Genomic DNA, 21,914 nt, shown 5'->3' on the forward strand with positions numbered 1-21,914 from the left:
TCTTGTCCTCTTTCAAAAGGGTGGAGATTCTTTGGCAAAGATCATGATTTTGGTTTTGATTTTTGATTTTTACATGGTTTAGAACAGTTCCAAGTATACAGAATACAATTATAGATTATTCATTATATATATTATATAGATTATTATATTCCCCCAAATAACCAGGTTATTCTTTTATAGTAAAGCCCTTGGTAAACCTATCAATGAGGTAGGATGGTGATGTTACCCACAGTGCTTTGGCATCTTATAGTGACTACTTTCTCAGCTGCCACGAAAGTGTGGGGCATCCTAACAGCCATGAGAAAACCTGTAATTGCCTAGTCTTTTAAAAATTCTGTTCCTTCAAGGAGGGAAATTTAACTCTGAGATTCTAATGTACATTAAGTATGAAAGAGGCATAAAGTGAATGGTTACACTCAATAAAGAGGAGTGAAGAGAAGAAAATAAACTCTGATATACAGCTGAAGAACACATCACCGAATTAAGAGCATTTGTTTTGGTTCACCTGTTCAATTTCCCAAATCACCTATGGTTTTATTGCCCATTAGATACTGATTAGTGAATATATTTATTAAAACTTCAAAATAACCACAACTAAAATATATTTAAAATAAACCACAAAATTGATAATTATCAAAAGTGTTTATCTGGTGATCAAATTAAAAGTCTTTTTTTCTCCAGTGCTATTTGATTATTGTGAGATATAAAAACAACACTGGAATGATCCTTAGATACCTATATTTTGTTTCTATTTTTGAGATAATTCTAGGTTTGTAAAGATAGTACATACATTCCCATCTGCCCATTATCCAGTTCCCCTAATTTTAACTTACATAACCATAGTAAATATTTCCAAATGAAGAAAGCAATAGTGCAAAATACTATGAGTTAAATTTAAAACTTTATTCAGAAAAATTTGTCCTGCTCCAGAATCTCTCCATGATCCCACAGTTCATGTACTTGTTATGATTTCTTAGTTTTCTTCAGTCACCAACAGAACATTTATCTTTCCTTGTCTTTCATGACCTTGATATTTGAAGAGTACTAGTACCAGTAGTACCAGCCAATGATTTTGTAGAGTATCCCTCATTTAGGTTTGTTTGAATAGACTGAGGTTGTACATTTTGGGGAAGGTTATCAGGGTGATGCATCCTCTCAGTGCATCAGATCAGGGTATATATGTTTTATGACAAGTGATATTAACCTTATGACTTGGTTAAGGTGCTGTCTGGCAAGTTTCTATTCTGTAATGTGATTTTCGTTTGTGAATGTCTTGGGGAAAATTTGTGACTATGAAAATACCCTCTTTCTCCTTAAATTTCTCAACACTAATATGAGAACTCATCAGTGGATCTTGCCTATGATAATTTTTATTGTGCTGATCAAATGGGTTTATTTCCCTCATTTATTCTACATTAGTAATTGGAATTCTTCTGTAAGTATGGACACATGGATATAATCTTATTCTTTTGATAAAATATTATCATTATTAAATTTGTTGCTCCATTTTTTTCAGCTTTGGCCACTGGGAGTTCTATCAAAGAGGTTTCTGTGTCCTTTCAGCATGCCTCCCTCTTTTTCCTTTTTGTTTTTTAAGCTCTTCTTTTAGATAACACAAGATGATATTCCAAGCTCATCTTAAATTTTCCCTATTTCAACCCCCAAAGAAATGTCTCCAAGAAGTCTGGTTTTTCTTGTTGGACAATGGTATTTAAAACCAAATTTAGGTGCTAAATGTGTTCACTATGTGTACAAAGTTCCCTCCTGCTGCCCTCTTTTAGTCAATTCCTTTTCCCCACCAATTCTTGAAAATTTCTGATGTCCTCCATTGCTATAGATTTCCCTTTTTCAAAATAGCATAAAACTGATTTCTTTTACCCAGTAAATTATATTTGATTCATCCATATTGTGTAAATCTATAGTTTGTTTTCTTTTATTGCTCCATATTATTTCATTTTATGCTAGACCATATTTGTTTATCCATTTGCCTCTCCACTTTACTGAGGAACTGATTTTTAATACACTTTAAAATTTTTAAAAAAGATTTATTTATTTGAGAGCGAGAGACAGAGATAGCAACAGAGAACAGGAGCCAAGGAGGAGGGGAAAAGCAGGCTCCTCACTGAGCAGGGAGCCTGACGTGGGGCTCAAGCCCAGGACCATGACCTAAGCTGCAGGCAGACACTTCACCAACTGAGACACTCAAGTTTTACTTACTGAGCCACCATAAGTTTTTTGTTGATTTCAGTTAATTAATATACAGTGTAAGAGGTTTCATGTTTTAATACAGTGATTAAACACTTCCATATATTACCTGGTGTTCATCACAACAAGCACATTCCCTTGGATCCCATCATCTCTTTAACCTATCTGCCCACCTACCTCCTCCTTCTAGTAACCATCATTTTGTTCTCTACACTCAAATATGTTTCTTGATTTGTGTGTGTGTGTGTGTGTGTCTCTCTCTCTTTTTTGTCCTTTTTCTCAGTTGTTTTATTTCTTAAATTCCACATGTGAGTGAAATCATATGGTATTTGTCTTTTCCTGACTGACTTATTTTGCTCAGCATAATACTGTCTGGTTCTCTCTGCTTTGTTCGTCTCCTTTCTCTTCAGGAGTAGCACAGTGCCCTCTAGTCTCTAAGTAAGCCAGGCCCACTGACCTTTAAAACTCCAGGTTCTGGGCAGCCCAGGTGGCTCAGTGGTTTAGCACCACGTTCAGTCCAGGGCCTGATCCTGGAGACACAGGATCCAGTTCCACATCGGGCTCCCTGCATGGAGCCTGCTTCTCCCTATACCTGTGTCTCTGCCTCTCTCTCTGTTTCTCATGAATAAATAAAAAATCTTAGGAAAAAAAACAACTCCAGGTTCTAAGCTCCTCTGATGGCAAGAAGACATGAAATCCCATCCTTGTTGTTTTCCAAACCAACGGTTTGGGGAAACATTCTCCTTGTGTGTTCCCCTGTGTGCTCCACTCTCTTTTATCCTTCTCTACAACTACACTTCTCTCCCCTCTGTAGCACATGGCCTCCATTTCTCCCCTAAATCACATCTCTGAAATTCCTATGTTCTTCAATGTCTTCTCTCCCTTTAGTTGTGGAGCTTTTCTGTCAGTCTTCATGTCAATTTCTGGGTTATTTAGGATGATTTGACAGTTATCTAGTTTGTGGTCATGGGACGTTAGCCTAGGATTCTCCAACTCTTCTCCCTCTGTAATAACTGATTAATGAAATGTAAGAGATTTATTTATTAATTTATTTTGAATTAATGGTCACTACTGATGTTCAGAAAATATCTTCTGGATATTGCAAAAATCCTGGAAAATTATAATTAGTTATTGTACGGATTACATTTCCTCTTCTATGCTGCTTATTATTTTTTTTGAGTGTAATTGACAATTTAAAGTGAGATTTTTAGAGTACACAGTATGAGGATTTAATATATATATATATATATACATATTGTGAAAAGAGTCCCCTCATTGGGTTAACATCCATCACCCTACATATTTTATACACTCACACACTTTTTTTTAGATGTTGTGTAATATTCCATTGTGTATATATATATATATATATATATATATATATATACACACCTCATGTTCTTTACCCACTTATCTGTAGGCACTTAAATTTTTTTCATACTTTGGATATTGTAAGCCATTCTGCTATAAACATGAGAGTTCAGGTTATTCTTTCAGATTATTTTGTTTCCTTTGCCTATATATCCAAAAGTGGGATTAATGGTAGTTCTATTGTTTTGAAAGATTTTATTTATTTATGATAGACAGAGAGCATGTGCACAAAGGGTGGCAGAGGAAGAGGGAGAAGCAGACTTCCCACTGAGCAGGGAGCCCAATGCAGGGCTCATTCCAGGACCCTGGGATCATGACCAGAACCAAAGGCAGACACTTAACCAAATGAGCCACCTAGGTGCCCCAGGTAGTTCTAGTTTTAATTTCTTGAGGAGCCTCTATGCTGTTTGCCATAGTGGCTGTACCAGTTAACATTTACACCAACAGGGTGAATGTCTTTTCCCATTTAGTAGGTGGCCTTTTTATTTTGTTAATGGTTTCCTTTGTTGTGTAGAACTTTGAAAAAAGTTTGATGTAGTTCCATTAGTTGTTGCTTTTATTCCTAAATCTAAAAATGTATTTATTATCAAGATCAATATCAAGGAGCTTATTCTTTGTTTTCTTCTAGGAGATTCATGGTTTTAGGTTTCATGTTCAAAGATTTGATCCATTTTGCGTTGATTTTTGTGCAAAGTTGAAGATAGAGGTCCATTTGCATTCTTTTTCTTTTTTTTTTTTTTTAAGATTTTATTTATTTATTCATGAGAGACACAGAGAGAGTGAGGCAGAGACATAGGCAGAGGGAAAAGCAGATTCCATGCAGGAAGCCAGATGTGGGACTCAATCCTGAGACTCTGGGGTCATGCCCTGAGCTTTGGCTCAATGCTGAGCCACCCAGGCATCCCATTTGCATTCTTTTTCAGGTGTATATTCAGTTATCTAAAACCATCTATTGAAGGGATAATCTTCCCCCTTATATATTCTTGGCTGTCTTGTCAAAAATTAATTGAACAAATCTCTGTGAGTTTATTTCTAGGTTCTCTATTCTGTTCCATTGATCTGTATGTTTAATTTTTTTAATGTCAATGCCATATTGTGTTGATTACTGTAGATCTGTAGTATAGTTTGAAGTCGGGACTTATGATGCCTTCAGCTTTGTTCTTCTTTCTCAAGACTGCTTGTCAAGATACCACAAAAAAAAGAGATCTACAATCCAATATTTCTCATGAATATAGATGCAAAATTCAACAAAACCTTAGCAAACCGAATCCAACAAAAAAATCCATTAAAAAAATTATACACCAGGCCACCTGAGTGGCTCAGTTGTTTAACTGTTTGACTCAGGTCACAATCTTATGGGTTGTGAGATCAAGCCCCACACTGGAGTCTGTGCTCAACTGGGAGTCTGCGTGAAGATTCTCTTCCTCTGTGCCTCCCCACATACATGTTCTCTCTCTCTAAAAATTAAAAAAAAAGTCATACACCATGACCATGACCAAATGGGATTTATTCCCAGGATACAAGGTGGTTCAACATTTCTAAAACAGTCAAATGAAATATGTCACAGGAGTACAGAAAGGATAAAAACCCTATTTCATTAGATGCAGAAAAAGCATTTGACAAAGTACAACACTCATTCATAATAAAAATCTGTGAAGTAGGTCTAAAAGGAACATACTTCAACATAATAAAGGCCTATATGAAAAACCCACAGCCAATATACTCAATGAGAAAAAACAGAGCCTTTCCACTCAGGTGAGGAACCAGTCAAGGATGTCCACTCTTACCACTTTCATTTGATATAGTACTAAAAGTCCTAGCCACAGCAATTAAGCCACATAAAGAAGTAAAAGGCATCTAAATTGGTAAGGAAGAAGTAGAAATTTTAGGATTCACATATGCATGATACTATATATAGAAAACCCTAAAGACTCCACAATAAAAAAAAATTATCACTAGAATTGATAAATTCAGTAAAGCTGCAGGATACAAAATCAAAGTATAGGAATCCGTGGAATCCGTTGAATTCCTATACTCTAATAATGAAGCAGCGGAAAGAGAAATCAAGAAAATAATCTTGATATATTCAGAAGTACAATTGCTGGAACATATGGTAATTTTTTGGGGGGAGGGGTAATTCTTTCTTTTTTTAACTTTTTGAGGGGGGATCCCTGGTGGCTCAGTGGTTTAGCACCTGCCTTTGGCCCAGGGCACGATCCTGGAGTCCCGGGATCGAGTCCCACGTCGGGCTCCTGGCATGGAGCCTGCCTCTCCCACTGCCTGTGTCTCTGCCTCTCTCTCTCTCTATGTCTATCATAAATAAATAAAATCATTAAAAAAAAAACTTTTTGAGGAATTGCTTGCCATAGGTGGCTATGGCATTTTACATTCTCTCAGACGGTCCGCAGAGTTCCTTTACATGTTTGCTAACACTTTTCTTTTGATTTGATAGTAGCTATCCTAACAGGTATACAGTAGTATCTCATTGTGATTTTGATTTGTATTTTCTTAATGATCAGTGATGTTGAGCATCTTTTCATATGCTTATGAGCCATTTGTGTATCTTCTTTGGAAAATAATCTATCCAAGTACTTTGTCCATTTTTTAATGTTTTGGTTTTTTAATTGTTGAAGTGTCATCCTTTATATATTCTGGATCTTAATCCATCATCAAATATTTGAATTACAGATATTTTATTTCATTTTATGGGTTACTTTTTCACTCTGTTGACAATGTTCTTTGATGCACAAAATTTTTTAATTTTGATGAAACTCGGCTATCTAACATTTCTTTTGTTTCCTGTATTTTAGGTGTTATATCCAAAAAATCATTGCCAAATCCAGTGTCATGAAGTTTTTCCCCTTATGTTTCTTCTAAGAGTTTTATATTTTAGCTCTAATATTTAAGGTCTTTGATCCATTTTAAGATAATTACTATATATGGTGTGAGATAAAGGTTCAAATTCTTTTTTTTTCTCATGTCTAAGTCCAGGTTTCCAAATGCCAATTGTTGAAGAGTGTCCTCTCATTTGAATGATCATAGCAAGTTGTTGAAAATCATTTGATCATAATATGGAAGGGTTTATTTCTGGCTCTCCATTCTATTCTATTGATCTTTATATCTTTCTTTCTGTCAATACTGCAATGTTTTTGATTACCATGGATTTATAGTTAAGTTTTGAAATCATGAAGTGTGAGGCCTCCAACTTTGTTCTTTTTCATGATTATTTTGGCTATCTGGGGTTCTTTCAGATTCCCTATGAATTTTAGAATAGGTTTCTATTTTTTTGCAAAACAACAAAAAAGTCACTTAGGAATGTTCTGGGAACTGCACTGAATCTGTAGGTTGCTACAGGCAGAACTGATTCCTATAGGTTCATTGGGCCTCTTGGATCTGGTGTCTATTTCTATCTCTAGGTTTGGGGCATCTGGGTGGCTTAGCTGGTTGGGTGTCTTGACTCTTGGTTTCAGCTCAGGTTATGATTTCAGGGTTTTGAGATTAGGCCCCACATTGGGTTCTGTGCTTGGTATGGGGTCTGTTTGGGATTCTTTCCCTCTCTTCTCCTTCTCTTGCTCATTCTCTTGCTAAAATAAATAATAAATGGATAAAACCTCAAAAAAATTTTTTTTTGAAAGTCACTGCATCATCCACAGGGATGCCTGTGGAGCATGGCAGACAGCAAGAGGTCAAGCCCCTGCTTGTCTCTCCAAGATGGAGTGGGTGCTGGCTCAGTAATGATTAAAATGAGCCTTTAGTTGTCAGGCAGTGTGCTAGGCAATGTGTATATCAAAAAGATTAAGACCATCTGAGGGACTTATAGTCCAACAGAGGAAATAGATACATATAATAATGGGTAATATACTTTTTTTTTATAAATAAAATAGAGTATTGTATTATAAACCTCAATAGAGCTGTGCACAAACCAGTGAAGGGCTGGACAAGAGGGAAGAGTTCATATCAAATATGCTGAATGACATGCACAAGGGATCTTTATGAGTGGTAACAATGGGTGATGAATTCTGGTGATTGTTATACAACTCTATAAATATACAAAAAAATCATGAAATTGCACAATTAAATGAGTGAATTTTATGGCATGAAAATTGTACCTCAGTAAATCCGTTCTTAAAAAATAAACATAGTAGTTGAGTGCAGGAACAGAACACCAAGTTGAATGTGATCCAAATATTATGATCAGGTGATTGTTGGAAAATAAAGAATAAACTTATTTTAAAAATCTGCTGATGTGTCAAGAAATTTCTGTGATACCAGATTATATTATGGCACAAGGCAGAGTGAGTTTAAAATGAATGTCTTTGTCATTTACCAACAGTATAAAATAAAAAAGATACATAAATTTAAAAATTGATGAAACTTAGAAATATATTTTATTTTCTAAAATGATCTTATTCTCACACAGACATCTGAACTATAAAAAAGAGACGGACTTTGTATTAAAAATGTCAAACTCCGTCTTTAGTTTTTTACCATCAAAAAAAATGCTGCCAAATGTGAGGATGATGCAGGCTGGTAACTTGGCTTTCTTAAACAAAGGAGCCGACCATATGTACAAGGACTGTAGCATGCTTTTCCAACTAAGACAAAGTTAACTATAAATGATAAGAGGTTTTTAAAAAGTTGTTGAAAGCGTAGTGGGATCAAATAAGAGGTTTCCAAAAGATCTACTGAGAAATTTTTAATGGGCAACTTAAAATAACTTCTTTTAGTATTATTGACCTGGCTAAATTTTCCTCACCCCTGAAAATGTATGTATGCTAAAATGTACACATACAAAATGCTTAATTAAATCCAGACTATTGTCTAAAATGTCTAGGCACTATATTAGCTACTGCATACATAGTATACTTCATTTAGAAACTATATGCGTTATAGTATTTTCCTCTTATGTCATTAACAAAAATCAAAACGTTAGCAATTAATATAGATGGTATAAAATTCTAAATCATCAGCATGTTAGAAAAATGAATTCCTTATAGCCCCGCTTCCATAATTCTTTGCACCTCAGTGATTTTAAAATTGCTGTGGGACAAGTAGGATAGTAACATTATAATCATGTTCTACCCGGTCACCAACTATCTGTTCAGCATATTCTGAAGTTAACGATAATGTAAAGCAAAGATAACAATATTTGTAAATTACATCATTTTCATCATCATCTTTATGGATATTGAAACTGTTAGGATAATAATTTCTTATGTATTCTAAGTATCCATCTATATCAGCATTGAGAGATATGCTGCTTACATAGAAAGCAGATGTTTTGTTTTTAACTTGCCCTTTAAAGCTAAGAATTGGATAACAAATTCCTCCAGTTTCCTATACACTTGAGTTCAGAATACTTGAAATGGCTGAGAAAAACAGGTACTTACAGATTAAACATTGTGGGCTATGATTCAGATTCTTAATAAGTTACATTTCACAGACTATGAATATATTCTTTTCAAGTGTACATGGAACATTCTTCAGATAGACCACATATTAGGCCAAAAAAACAAGTCTCAAGAAATTAAAAAATATTGAAGTTATTCCATGCATCTCTTGTGACCACAATGGTATGAAACTAAAAATCAACTACAAGAAAAAAATCTGGAAAGAGTACAAATACATGGAAGTTAAATATCATGCTATTAAACAATGAATGGGTCAACCAAGAATTTTTTTTTAAATAAAAAATTAAATGGAGAAAAAAGGAGATAACATAATGATACAAAATCTTTGGGATGCAACAAAAGCAATCCTAAGAGGTAAGTTTAGCTGGGACACCTGCACCCCAATGTTTCTAGCAGCAATGTCCACAATAGCCAAACTGTGGAAGGAGCCTCAGTGTCCATCAAAAGATGAATGGATAAAGAAGATGTGGTTTATGTATACAATGGAATATTACTTAGCCATTAGAAATGACAAATACCCACCATTTGCTTCAACGTGGATGGAACTGGAGGGTATTATGCTGAGTGAAATAAGTCAATCGGAGAAGGACAAACATTATATATTCTCATTCATTTGGGGAATATAAAAAATAGTGAAAGGGAATAAAGGGGAAAGGAGAAAAAATGAGTGGGAAATATCAGAAAGGGCGACAGAACATGAGAGATTCCTAACTCTGGGAAACGAACTAGGGGTGGTGGAAGGGGAGGTGGGCGGGGGTTGAGGGTAGCTGGGTGATGGGCACTGAGGGGGGCACTTGATGGGATGAGCACTGGGTGTTATTCTATATGTTGGCAAATTGAACACCAATAAAAAATACATTTATTAAAAAAATAAGAGGTAAGTTTATATAGTAATACCGCCCTATCTCCTAAAGCTGGAATAATCTCAAATAAACAACCTAACTTTATACCTAAAGGAGCTAGAGAAAGAACAGCAAACTAAGTCCAAAACAAGCTGAAGGAAGGATATAACAAAGATTACAGCAGAAATAAATTATACAGAAACTAAAAAAAAACAATAGAAAAGATCAATGAAATGAGTTGGTTTTCTGAAAAGATCAAAGAATTGATAAAATTCTAGCCAAAATTATCGAGAGAGAGAGAGAGAGAGAGAGAATGAATGAAAGAACTCAAATAAACAAAACCAGAAGTGTAAGAGGAGAAATAACAACCAACATCACAGAAATACAAACTGTAAGAGAGTATTATGAAAACCTATATGTTAACATACCAAGCAACATAGAAGAAATGGATAAATTCCTAGACACATATTACCTGCCAGAACTAAAGCAGGAATAGATAATTTGAAAAGATCTATTACCAGCAATGTAACTCAATCAGTAATCAATAACTCCCAATAATCAAAAGTCCAGGATTATATGGCTTCCCTGATGAATTCCACCAAATATTAAAGAGTGAATACCTATCCTTCCCAAAAACTATAAGAAGAAAGAAAACTTCTATATTCATTCTATGAGGGTAGCATTACTCTGTTGCCAAAACCAGATAAAGACACAGTAAAAAAAGAGAACTATAGTCCAATATCTCTGATGAACACACATGCAAAAATCATCAATAAAATACTGGCAAACTGCATCCAACAGTACATTAAAAAAATCATTCACCACTGTCAAGTGGGATTTAATGCAGGGATGAAAGGTGGTTAATTACTGGCAAATCAATGGACTACATCACATCAGTAAGAGAAAGGATAAGAATCTTAAAATATCTGCAGAAAAAGCATTTGATAAAGTGCAAGATCAATTCATGATAAAAGCCCTCGACAAAGTAGGGCTAGAGGGAATATACTTCCACATAATAAAGGCCTCATATGAAAACCCACGGTCAACATCATCCTAAATGGGGAAAATCTGAGAGCTTTTCTCCTAATGTCAAGAACAAGAAAAGGATATCCACTCTCTCTGCTTTTATTTAACATAGAACTGAAAGTCCTATCCACAATAATCAGAAAACAAAAAGAAAAGAAGGCATTCGATTTGGGAAGGAAGAAGTAAAACTTTTGCTATTTGCAGATGATACCATATTTTAGATAGAAAACCCAAAAGACTACAACAAAAAACCTCTAGAATTGATAAATGAATTCAGTAAATACATAGGATACAAAATCAATGTACAGAACTCTGTTGCATTTCTGTGCACCAATAATGAAGTAGTAGAAAGTGAAATTAAGAAAATACTCCCTTTTCCAAGGCACAAAAAATGAGATAAGTAGGAATAAACTTAACCAAAGAGGTGAAAGACTTGTATTCTGAAAACTATAAAACACTGATGAAAGAAATTCAAGATGGTCTGAAGAAATGGAAAGACATTCCAGGCTTACGGATCGGAAGAACAGATATTGTTAGAATGTCCATACTACCCAAAGCAAACTACACATTTAATGCAATCCCATCAAAATACCAACAGCATTTTTCACAGAAATACAAAAAACAATCCTAAAATTTGTATGGAATCATGAAGACTCCAGATAGCCAGAGCAACCCTGAAAAAGAACAAGAAAGCTGGAGGTATCACAATTCTGGACTTCAAGTTATATTACAAAGCTGTAGTGATCTAAACAGTATGGTAGGGATCCCTGGGTGGCGCAGCGGTTTGGCGCCTGCCTTTGGCCCAGGGCGCGATCCTGGAGACCCGGGATCGAATCCCACATCAGGCTCCCGGTGCATGGAGCCTGCTTCTCCTTCTGCCTGTGTCTCTGCCTCTCTCTCTCTCTCTCTCTCTGTGACTATCATAAATAAATAAAAATTTTAAAAAAAACATTTAAAAAAAAAAACAGTATGGTACTGACACAAAAAGATACCGAGATCAGTGGAACAGAAAATCCCAGAAATAAACTTATAATTATATGATCAATTAATATTCAACAAAGCAGAAAAGAATGTGTGTTGGGAAAAAGACAGCCTTTTCAACAAATGCTGTTGAGAAAATGGACAGCAACATGTAAAGGAAGAAAACTGGATGACTTTTTCACACCATACACAAAAATAAACTCAAAATGAATTAGGAACCTAACTGTGAGATCTGACGCCATTAAAGTACTAGGAAAGAACACGGGCAGTCATTTCCCTGACACTGGCAGTAGCAACATCTATCTAGATATGTCTTCTGAGGCAAGAGAAACAAAAGTAAAAATAAACTATTGGGGCGACATCAAAGGAAAAGAAATAGCCAAGAAAACAAAACAACAACCTACTGAATGGGCAAGATGTTTGCAAAGGACATTTCTAATAATGGTTAGTATCTAAAATATATTAAGACTTTATAGAACTCAACACTCAAAAAACAAAAATCCAATTAAAAAATGGGCTGGATGCGTCGAGCTCCCGGCGTGGAGCCTGCTTCTCCCTTTGCCTCTCTCTCTCTCTTTCTCTCTCTATCATGAATAAATAAATAAATAAATCTTAAAAAAAAAATGGGCTGGAGACATAAACAGACTTTTCTCCAAAAAAGACATTCAGATGGTCAATAGACACATGAAAAGATGCTCAACATCACTCATCATCAGTGAAATGCAAATCAAAATCATAATGAGACATTACCTCACACCTGTCAGACTGGCTAAAAAACACAAGAAGCAAGTGTTAGTGAGGATGTGTAGTAAAAGAACCCTTGTGCCCTGCTGGCGGGAATGCAAACTGTAGTAGTAACTGTGGAAAACAGTATGAGGTTTCTCAAAAAATTAAAAATAGAACTACTCTATAATCCAGTAATCATACTACTGGGTATTTACCACAAAAAATACAAGAATACTAATTCAAAGGGATACATGCACCCCCCCATGTTTATTGCAACATTATTTACAACAGCCAAATTATTGAAGCCGTCCAAGTGTCCACTGAAAGATGAATGGATAAAGATGGAATGTGTGTGTGTGTGTGTGTGTGTGTGTATACAATTCTATATATATGTCTGTATAGAATTGTATACACACACACACACTGATATTATTCAGCCCTAAAAAAGAATGAAAATTTGCCATTTGCAACAATATGGATGGACCTTGAGCATACAATGCTAAGTGAAATAAGCCAGTCAGAGAAAGACAAATACCGTACTATTTCACTTGGGTGGAATTTAAGAAATGAAACAAATGAACAAAGGAAAAAAAAAAAAAGAGACAAACCAAAACAGACTCTTAACTATACAGAACAAGAAAATGCTTACTAGAGGGCAGGTGGGTGGGGGATGGATAAAATAGGTGGAGGGGATTAAGAAAACACTTATCTTGATGAGCACTGAGTAAAATATGGAACTGCTGAATCACTGTATTATGCACCTAAAACTAATATAAGACTATATGTTAATTACACTGGAATCAAAATTAAAAGAGAAAATATTTTTTAAATTACTCAAAAATAATTAAAAAAATAAAAACTGAAATAAAAAACGAAATTACTTTTGGACGTCTTAGATCAAAGTATGATATAAATGTCTTGATCCAAAATAATTTGTTTAAGTAAGAAAGTTTTCCTTTGTCTACATATACTATTAAGAAACACCACCTTAGGGAGATCCCTGGAGATAAATAAAATCTTTAAAAAAAAAAAAAAGAAACACCATCTTAATTAATAACTTCATATATCTAAATTCACTAGGGCTTTAGGATATTAAAGTTATTAACAGAATAATTCACTGTAAAAATGAATTACTGTGATTTATCTTTTTGTGATGGAAACAAAATAATTTTAACTTCAAGGTAAAAATATTTAAAAAATAAGACAGAAAAGTACCCTTTTCTTTAGAATACAAGTTCAAAACATTCTTTTTTTTAAAAAAAAATTTATTTATTTATTCGTGAGAGACACACAGAGAGAGGCAGGGACACAGACAGAGGGAGAAGCTGGCTCTACGCAGGGATCCTGATGTGGGACTCGATCCCAGGACTCCAGGATCACACCCTGGGCCAAAGGCAGGCGCTAAACCGCTGAGCCATCCCGGGATCCCTAGAATATAAGTTCAAATCTAAAAGGTAAGTATAGGGAATTACAATTTTTCTTCCTGGAGGACTCTAATGTTTACAAATAATAAAAAATAGGGAGTATTATAATAAAAGAGAAAATGATAAGGAAAACAAATTTAGGACAATAAATTGCATTCACAAGCTAAAGGTGGCTCATCTAAATCAGTCTAAGTTACAAGAAAAACACGATTGAATGGAAATAAAACTACCCTTTTCATATGGCCATTTTCTACAGAGCAACATTTGAAACAACATTTTAACAAATTCTAGCTTTATCACTAGACTGTAACTTTGGATTTCTTAATGAATGCTTCTTTCTTTTTTAAGATTTCATTTATTTATTCATGAGACACAAAGATAGAGAGGCAGAGATACAGCAGAGGGAAAAGCAGGTTCTTCACAGGGAGCCCAATGTGGGACTCGATCCCAGGATCCCAGGATCATGCCCTGAGCTGAAGGCAGATGCCTAACCACTGAGCTACCCAGGCATCCCTTAATGAATGGTTCTTAACTTCATTTTCTTCATATAAGAAATGAGAACACTGGGATATCAGTGAGATACAGTGAGAACCAGTGAGAACTGGGAACTGTGGATTTTGAAATACACATTTCAAAAAAGATAAAAGTGAGGCTGCTTTGATCATCTGAAATAGGCATGATGCTTCTAGAATGTAGAACTGGGCCCTTGTTATTGTCCTTCTTTCTCCTTACTCAGATCACCTAGAGTGGTACCTAGATGTATTCCTAGGTTCTAGGAAGTTCTAGTGCTCTATGAAATCCAGCTAGAAAGCCAAAGGACTAAAAACTCTTAAGTCTCTCCATTTTATAACATTCCACAGTTGCATAATTTGATTTTTTCTAAGCTTCTACAGTCCGTATCAAGTAGCCTCCCAAGCAAGTATACATTATCCTACAAATTTTGTAGAAGCATCTTCTTTCTCACTAACCATTGTCTAAACTATACAATGGTAGGCTGATCTTTTAGGAAACGCAATTCCTTGCACTATCGTTATTGTTCTTTCCATAGCCTTTTATGTAGACTTCATTGCCTATAAGCACTATACTCAGTAAAGGAAGATATAAAGGGACAAATGCAGACATGTATCATTTCCTTAAAGAGCTTACAGTAATGGAACATTCCTACAAATAACTATAATGAGGAGTAGAAGCTGATAGTATCATTAAATAAAGTAAAATGGATGTCTAAGGGCTGAGATTATTTCCGGTTAGGAGCTCAGCTACAAAGAATGGCAGGCTTTGAATACAAAAGATTGGTACAGATGTGGATTCTAGGCAGAGGTTGCTTCATGAATACCAGCATAAAGGCAGGTAGCCATGAGGCAAGTACGGGGATGTGTGCATAGTAGTTAACTTAGTTGAAATGTAGGCTATGTAAAGACAAATATTGGAGAAAAAATTGATTACCGACAGAATGTAAAGAGCCTAAGTGAAGTTTTAGAGCAGGGGAGTGCTTCAAATAGGTTAAAGTAGTAGAAAGAGGCTGGAGACGGATGCACCTGCTAGGATACAAAAAGTCTGATTGCCTGAAATCAGACTGTAGCAGTAGGAATGGAGAGGAAGGGTGCTGTTTGGAGTCGAATCTGCAGCAGTGAAAAAAGTGGCATGGGAGGAGTCAAAGATAATGTAGAGGCCAAAATCTAACCAGAGGCCAAATTCCCTAAGTAGGGAAATACTGGTACTATTAACAGAAATGGAGAATATATGACAAAGTTCAGACAGATGATTAAGGCTAAGTTTATTTTTTTTTAATATTTGATTTATTGATTCATGAGAGACATAGAGAGAGAGAGAGAGAAAGGGAGGGAGAGACATAGGAAGAGGGGGCATAACTCTGCCTCTTTCTGTGTCTCTCATGAATAAATAAAGATGTTAAAAAAAAACTACTGTAACAAATTCACTACATCAAGAATTTAGATTTACAGAACAGATCCTCAGAGGTACATTTATCTGGCTTTTAAAATAACTTTTATAAAGGAATCTTCAAAATATTCTCTCCCATAGTATGACTATATTTATACTTCATTTTTATTAATTTTCTCTAGAGGAGATTAATTTTCTCTACAGAGGTCAGGATATGCCTTTTTTTAAAAAAAAGATTTTATTTATTTATTCATGAGAGACAGAGAAAGAGAGAGAGAGAGAGACAGAGACACAGGCAGAGGGAGAAGCAGGCTCTATGCAGGGAGCCAGATGTGGGACTCGATCCCTGGACTCCAGGATCATGCCCCAGGCCAAAGGCAGGCACTAAACCACCGAGCCACTGAGGGATCCCCAGGATATGCTTTTAATATCTCAGCAAGATTCTAAGTATATTATTTATGAAATTTTTCTAGGAAACTCACTTTTATTCATGACTTATAAGTCCAAAAGTGATCACCTTGGAGCATAGGCCATGAATTCTTTTTATTATCTTAACAAGTTTTCCTTGAAATGATATATTGTCTTTGAGTCTGATGATGTATATAAATATAGACATATCACATGTACTTGTAAATATTAGTCTCAAATTCAAAATCCCTAATTTAAAATAGTATCATACAATCTTACAGTTACTGGAAACAGTTTAAGTAGCATTTGTTTAAATTCATTCTGGCCTGTTTTATGTAAGATATATGTAGTCAAATGCTAAACCACTTTTTTCCAATGTACAGATGAAAGGAATAAGATTTATCCTCCAAATTCTGATTCTAAGTTCATTTGCAGATTCTTGTTACGTCGCATGGTAGAAAAACATATTTGAATTCTTACTATCAGTGAAAATCAAAAATAAAAATCATATGCAGTTCTATTTAAAAGACATATTTTGATCTAATTTATGGACAACTTTAGTAACTTTTTTTTTAAGTTAAATTCTTAATTGTTGCATTGATCAGTGAAAATTCCGCAAGAGTACTACTGTTAGACTACATAGGGTTAGATGTCATTTATCTATAATAGTATCTCCCAAATGTACCTTGAAACACTACATTATACTGTTGAAAAGGTTCAGAAAACATTGCAAATCTGATTCCTCTCTTGGAGAAGGGCACTGTACAAACTGCTGAAAGTTCAGCAGTTAAAAAAATTTTTTTAGCTTTATTCAATCCATCATTTCTCAAGTTTACCTATCAATATCTTGGTATAATTAGTGTCACTGGAAATAGACTGGAAAACCTTGAACTATGATGATAGGAAGGAGGGAATTAAAACAAGTATATGGTACCAAAATAATTGGTACTGGATTCTGGAATAGATGCAGTTTTATCAGATTTTCTTCTAGAATGCTGTTTTTTAAAAAGAATACGTTAAAGAGATAATTGTCTCTAGGCAAGGCCACTAGACTAAAAGCCAATACATGCTGGGTACCAAGAAAAAGACATGGGATTCTCAGGATTTACACAAAGTACATTAGACACTGGTGTAAAATGAGAACTGGCCATGCATATTTAATCCTTCTCTAGGATCACCTCTAAAGCATAAAGAAAGACAGAAAAGAACTAGTTCATTTATTAAAATGCTGACATGCAGGTACTTACACTGCCCATTCAAGCTTCTCATTCTTAATAGAGTTGTACAAAGCCTGTAAAAAGAGAAAATAAGATGGAATATTCTTTCAGTTCTATTCAATATTTTTAATTCAGCAAATGACCAAAGCCAAAAGGTTTGAATGGAGTCAGCAAGCAACTCCCAATCCCCTTGTTGGTCACTCTGTTGGCTCTGAAAGATCAGGAATACACAGGTGAAACAAATGAGCATAGGGTAAAAAAGCAGCATTTTGTAAAATAGATTTTGCACCAAGTAAAAAATGACTTTTATAAATAAGACACACAACACTGTATTGCATTGTACCATAGTAAAATATTAGGATATGATGAAAATTAGACTGTGTACTCCATTTTTTAATTCAAAATACGGTCTTATAGTTTCATGAGTTTGGATACTGAAGTGTGAATATCTTTTTCATTGATATAATAAATATAACTGCTTTCATAACAATTTAATGAGCAAGATACATGTGAGGGGGGGCTGAAGCTAGATTATGGAGAATGATCGTGGAATAATTTTAGAGTTTTATACTAATGACTCATGCAGTTTTTATCAGTCTAACTTCATAATTGTGCTTATAGCTAATGAGTGTTACCCTGGTGTGCATGAGGTGGTCAAGGGGAAAGACAGAAAACTTCCTTAGCACCTTGGCAACACTAATGACAAAGTCAACCTGATTGCCTCTGATTCTCCCAGATATGATAAGATCCTTGAAATCAATTGTTCCACTATGAAAATCATCCAAGAAAATGCTATTCCACATCTCTACTTTCTTAATTTTGAGTAAGTTATATATAAAAGAAAACACAAATGTATCTCTAAGATATAAAACCACTGCAACAAATTGTATCAAAGAAAAGAATACTGCCTCATAACATTATAATGATGTTGGAATGTTTTTCTTCAAAAAGGACTTAGACCTATATGACTCGCCAAAGATTCAGCACAAAGACATTTAGGTTATAGACTTTATATTACTTAAGATTTAATCCATGTATCTTTAGCCAGTATTTTCAAAGATTCTGTGGGAATTTTGAAGGTGGCTATAACAGTCAGTTTAAATACTAGATAATTACCAAGCTAATAAAAATTAGGAGGCATTTCATCACTATCAGGACATGGTAGAATGCATCCTCACATGTAAAAACTGATAGAACATCAAATTAAAATAAGGGGTAAATTGAAGGACAAAGATTGGATATTCTTTTTGAAGAACTAAACTTCCTGAAGAACTACAGCAACACACTGTTTAAATGTCTCAAGAGGCTACACTTATTTAGAAGTGCAGAGAGAGTATAGAAGTCTAACTCAAGCCTGGAAACTCCTGCTGGCAAATCCTTTCTGAATGTGTTTCATTACTTGTGTGAGTATTTTGAACCCCCAAGCAAGAGTGAGCTGAGAAACTGCACTGAAAAGAGACAGATGTTGGCAAATTGAACACCAATAAAAAATAAATTTATTAAAAAAAAAGAGAGAGAGAGAGACAGATCAGGGGCAGCCCCGTTGGCTCAGCAGTTTAGCGCTGCCTTCAGCCCCGGGCCTGATCCTGGAGACCTGGGATTGAGTCCCATGTTGGGCTCCCTGCATGGAGCCTGCTTCTTGTAGTAAAGATAAAAAAAATCGATTCTTAAAGGCAGATACTTGAAAACGATATCTAAACATATAAAAATTTTCAATACATTTAATTCGGTCCTAGAACAAGTTTTTTCCAAATATTTTGCCCTTGAGAATATTCTCTTTAATGATGTACTGAGTTCCAAAATAGAAAATCCTATTCAGCTGTACATCATGCAAAAAGAAATCTTTTATAAAATATCCTATAAAATTCAGCAAACTTGCCATATTGTAGTCCCCTCCCAGTGTATATATTATAACATGACAAATCTAAGAAGTGGATGTTCTCCTTATCCTTTTCATTGCAAAATTACAAAGGGATTTTCTTGAATTTTTCTGGTACTTTATAATGACACTATTTTCCTTAAAAAAAAAAAAAAGGAAAAGATGTTTTGCAAATGCATCTAACACTACATATCCTTCATCACAACTTCCCCTTTTTTTATCTACTTAGCTTAGTTAAGAACTGAATTCCCTTGATTCCCCTTATCTTTAGCACCAGTCATCCCTTCCATCCTCGTGCACAGTCTCCCACATCAACCAGTCTTGTTATTAATATCCTCAATTTCTTTGTCCCCCTGCCTCTTTGCTGTACCCAAAAAGAAACATTGAAACTCTTGAGCAATCCTACTCTGACTTCTCCATAATTATATCCCCTACCTTAGTTAAGGTTTCTTTAGTTTCAGACATTAACCTAGAGCTACCTTGAGCATGAGAGTGAACTATTGGTTTCTATAGCCAAATCAAAAAAGACATGGATGAACCTGGCCTCAAGGACACAGGCATTCAAAACTCTGCTCCTCTCTTCTCAACAATTCTCCTCTTTTCACCCCAAACATCTCCATTCCTTGTTTCCTTACTACACAAGCAACTTGTCTACAATAAGCAACACTCATTTACCTCTTTTATAATAAGAGAAAAGAGTTCTTTCTCCTAACTCCAACTTGAAAAGATTCTAATTGGTGTGGTTTAGATCACCTGTCTTCCCCACAGACTAATCCATGTGGCTGGAAGATGAGGTATAATAATTGGACCCATCCCTGAAGTCAAGGAGGTTGGCTACGCAGTGCTGACCTAGCCCCTAGAGTAATCCTCCTGAGCTTCACAGCCGACCCTAATTCAGCCCTAATAATGAAAATTAAACAAGAGCACAAGTTAATGCCATTGAATATTCATCATCTCAAACTTCAGGAGACACTTCATTCATAAGCCTCTAACTTTTTGCCATCTTCCCTAAAATACATTTTTTCTGTCTTTCTGATGGTAAGGAAAGGGACATCCCACATCTACAAAAGGCTGTCTGTGGTAACACCTCTTTTCCTTTATTAGCTCTTTTCTATCAGCTCTCAGACATGTGCCAGTTTCTCTGAACCCTACTTCTGCAACTTAGTTATCACCCTTCGTTCCTCAGTCCCTATTGTAGCCAAATTTCTGGGAGAAGTTTCTGCAATTCATATCTGTACTTAATTGTCTTCTCTTCAACTCAAGCAACTTGCTTTCATTCTTGCTCCTCCATTAAAAACTGATCACAATAAATGTGTCAGCTTCATTATAAATTCAAGGCCACTTTTCAGTGTTCCTGTATCACTTTGCCTATCAGCAGCATTGAATATTCTTAATATTTTTTTCCTTATTTTCTGTGACATAATACAGTTATTTTCTCCTCTTTGGATAATCCCCATTACTCATATCTTCCTCATCTTATCACTTAAATGTGGATGAGCCTAAGGGTTTATCTTCAGCCCATGTGACCTCTTGTGAACTTTAGATCCATATGTCAGATGCACTGAGATGTCTCCAAAGCACCACAACTCAGAAAAGAGGAACTATGGCATGAAGACCTAAAAGCGAAAATGTACTCTCAGTCTTAGTGAACTCTATTAGGATACAGTATTTAAGTTTTTGATGGAGACGCTATACATAAAGCCCAAGTAAAGGTAGCTTATAGTAATATGAAATATATCCAAGATGATCCTAGGACTGCCAGAATTTTTCTATCAACTGTTTCATCCATTACTATTATATTTCTATCATACAAGCAAGAGAGCTCCAAGTTAAAAATCATATTTGTATCTGCCTACTAATGGCAAAGGGACAAGCCTTTTACTAATAATGTCGGGATGAACTGCGAAGCTCTCTAATTTCTACTCAAGAAACTGTTGGGCTGGCAGGATCAAGGGGGATCAGGAGGGACCAAAGAAATGGAGGCCAACCCTCCACCTTGTTGCCCCCACCTCAGAACTTTCCCATCACAGCAGACCACCCAACAATACATCATCAGGGGGAGACTGGACCTATGCAGGAAACCTGAACCGTACTTTACCCAGATCCCATATAAGGGCATAAGCAGTTATCACTCCATGCTGATTTACCAGTAATATGCCTTATACCTATCATCCAGTACAGACACACAATCCCTCCCCCCTCTCCCCTTAAAAAGCCTGCTTGCACTCCCCTGGGCGTAACTTCCCCAGCCACGACTTTCCCGCTCTCTCCCTCCCCTGCTGGCTGTGGAACCTCACCCTAGAGCATATCCCATTAAAAGCCTGTTTCAAACCAACTTTCTTTTTTCTTTTCTTTTTTTTCTTTTCTTTCTTTTCTTTTCTTTTCTCTTTTTTCTTTTTTCCTTTCTTTCTCTTCTTTCTTTCTTTCTTTCTTTCTTTCTTTTTCTTTCTTTCTTTTTTTTCTTTCCTCCCTCCCTTCCCCTTCCTTCCTTCCTTCCTTCCTTCCTTCCTTCCTTCCTTCCT

General features: G+C 35.4%; 1 protein-coding gene across 21 annotated transcripts in view; it reads right to left on the reverse strand.

Annotated features, from left to right (window-relative positions):
• PSD3 (pleckstrin and Sec7 domain containing 3) overlaps positions 1-21,914 on the reverse strand; it is a 577,475-nt gene that overhangs the window by 182,666 nt on the left and 372,895 nt on the right. For all 21 annotated transcript variants that reach the window (XM_072763297.1, XM_072763299.1, XM_072763306.1 and 18 more), the window contains one exon: positions 17,544-17,587. In XM_072763297.1, coding sequence (XP_072619398.1) covers positions 17,544-17,587 — 44 coding nt within the window. The remainder of the gene's footprint in view (positions 1-17,543; positions 17,588-21,914) is intronic.

Source organism: Vulpes vulpes, chromosome 7, assembly GCF_048418805.1.
Source record: "Vulpes vulpes isolate BD-2025 chromosome 7, VulVul3, whole genome shotgun sequence".
Classification (NCBI taxonomy): domain Eukaryota; kingdom Metazoa; phylum Chordata; class Mammalia; order Carnivora; family Canidae; genus Vulpes; species Vulpes vulpes.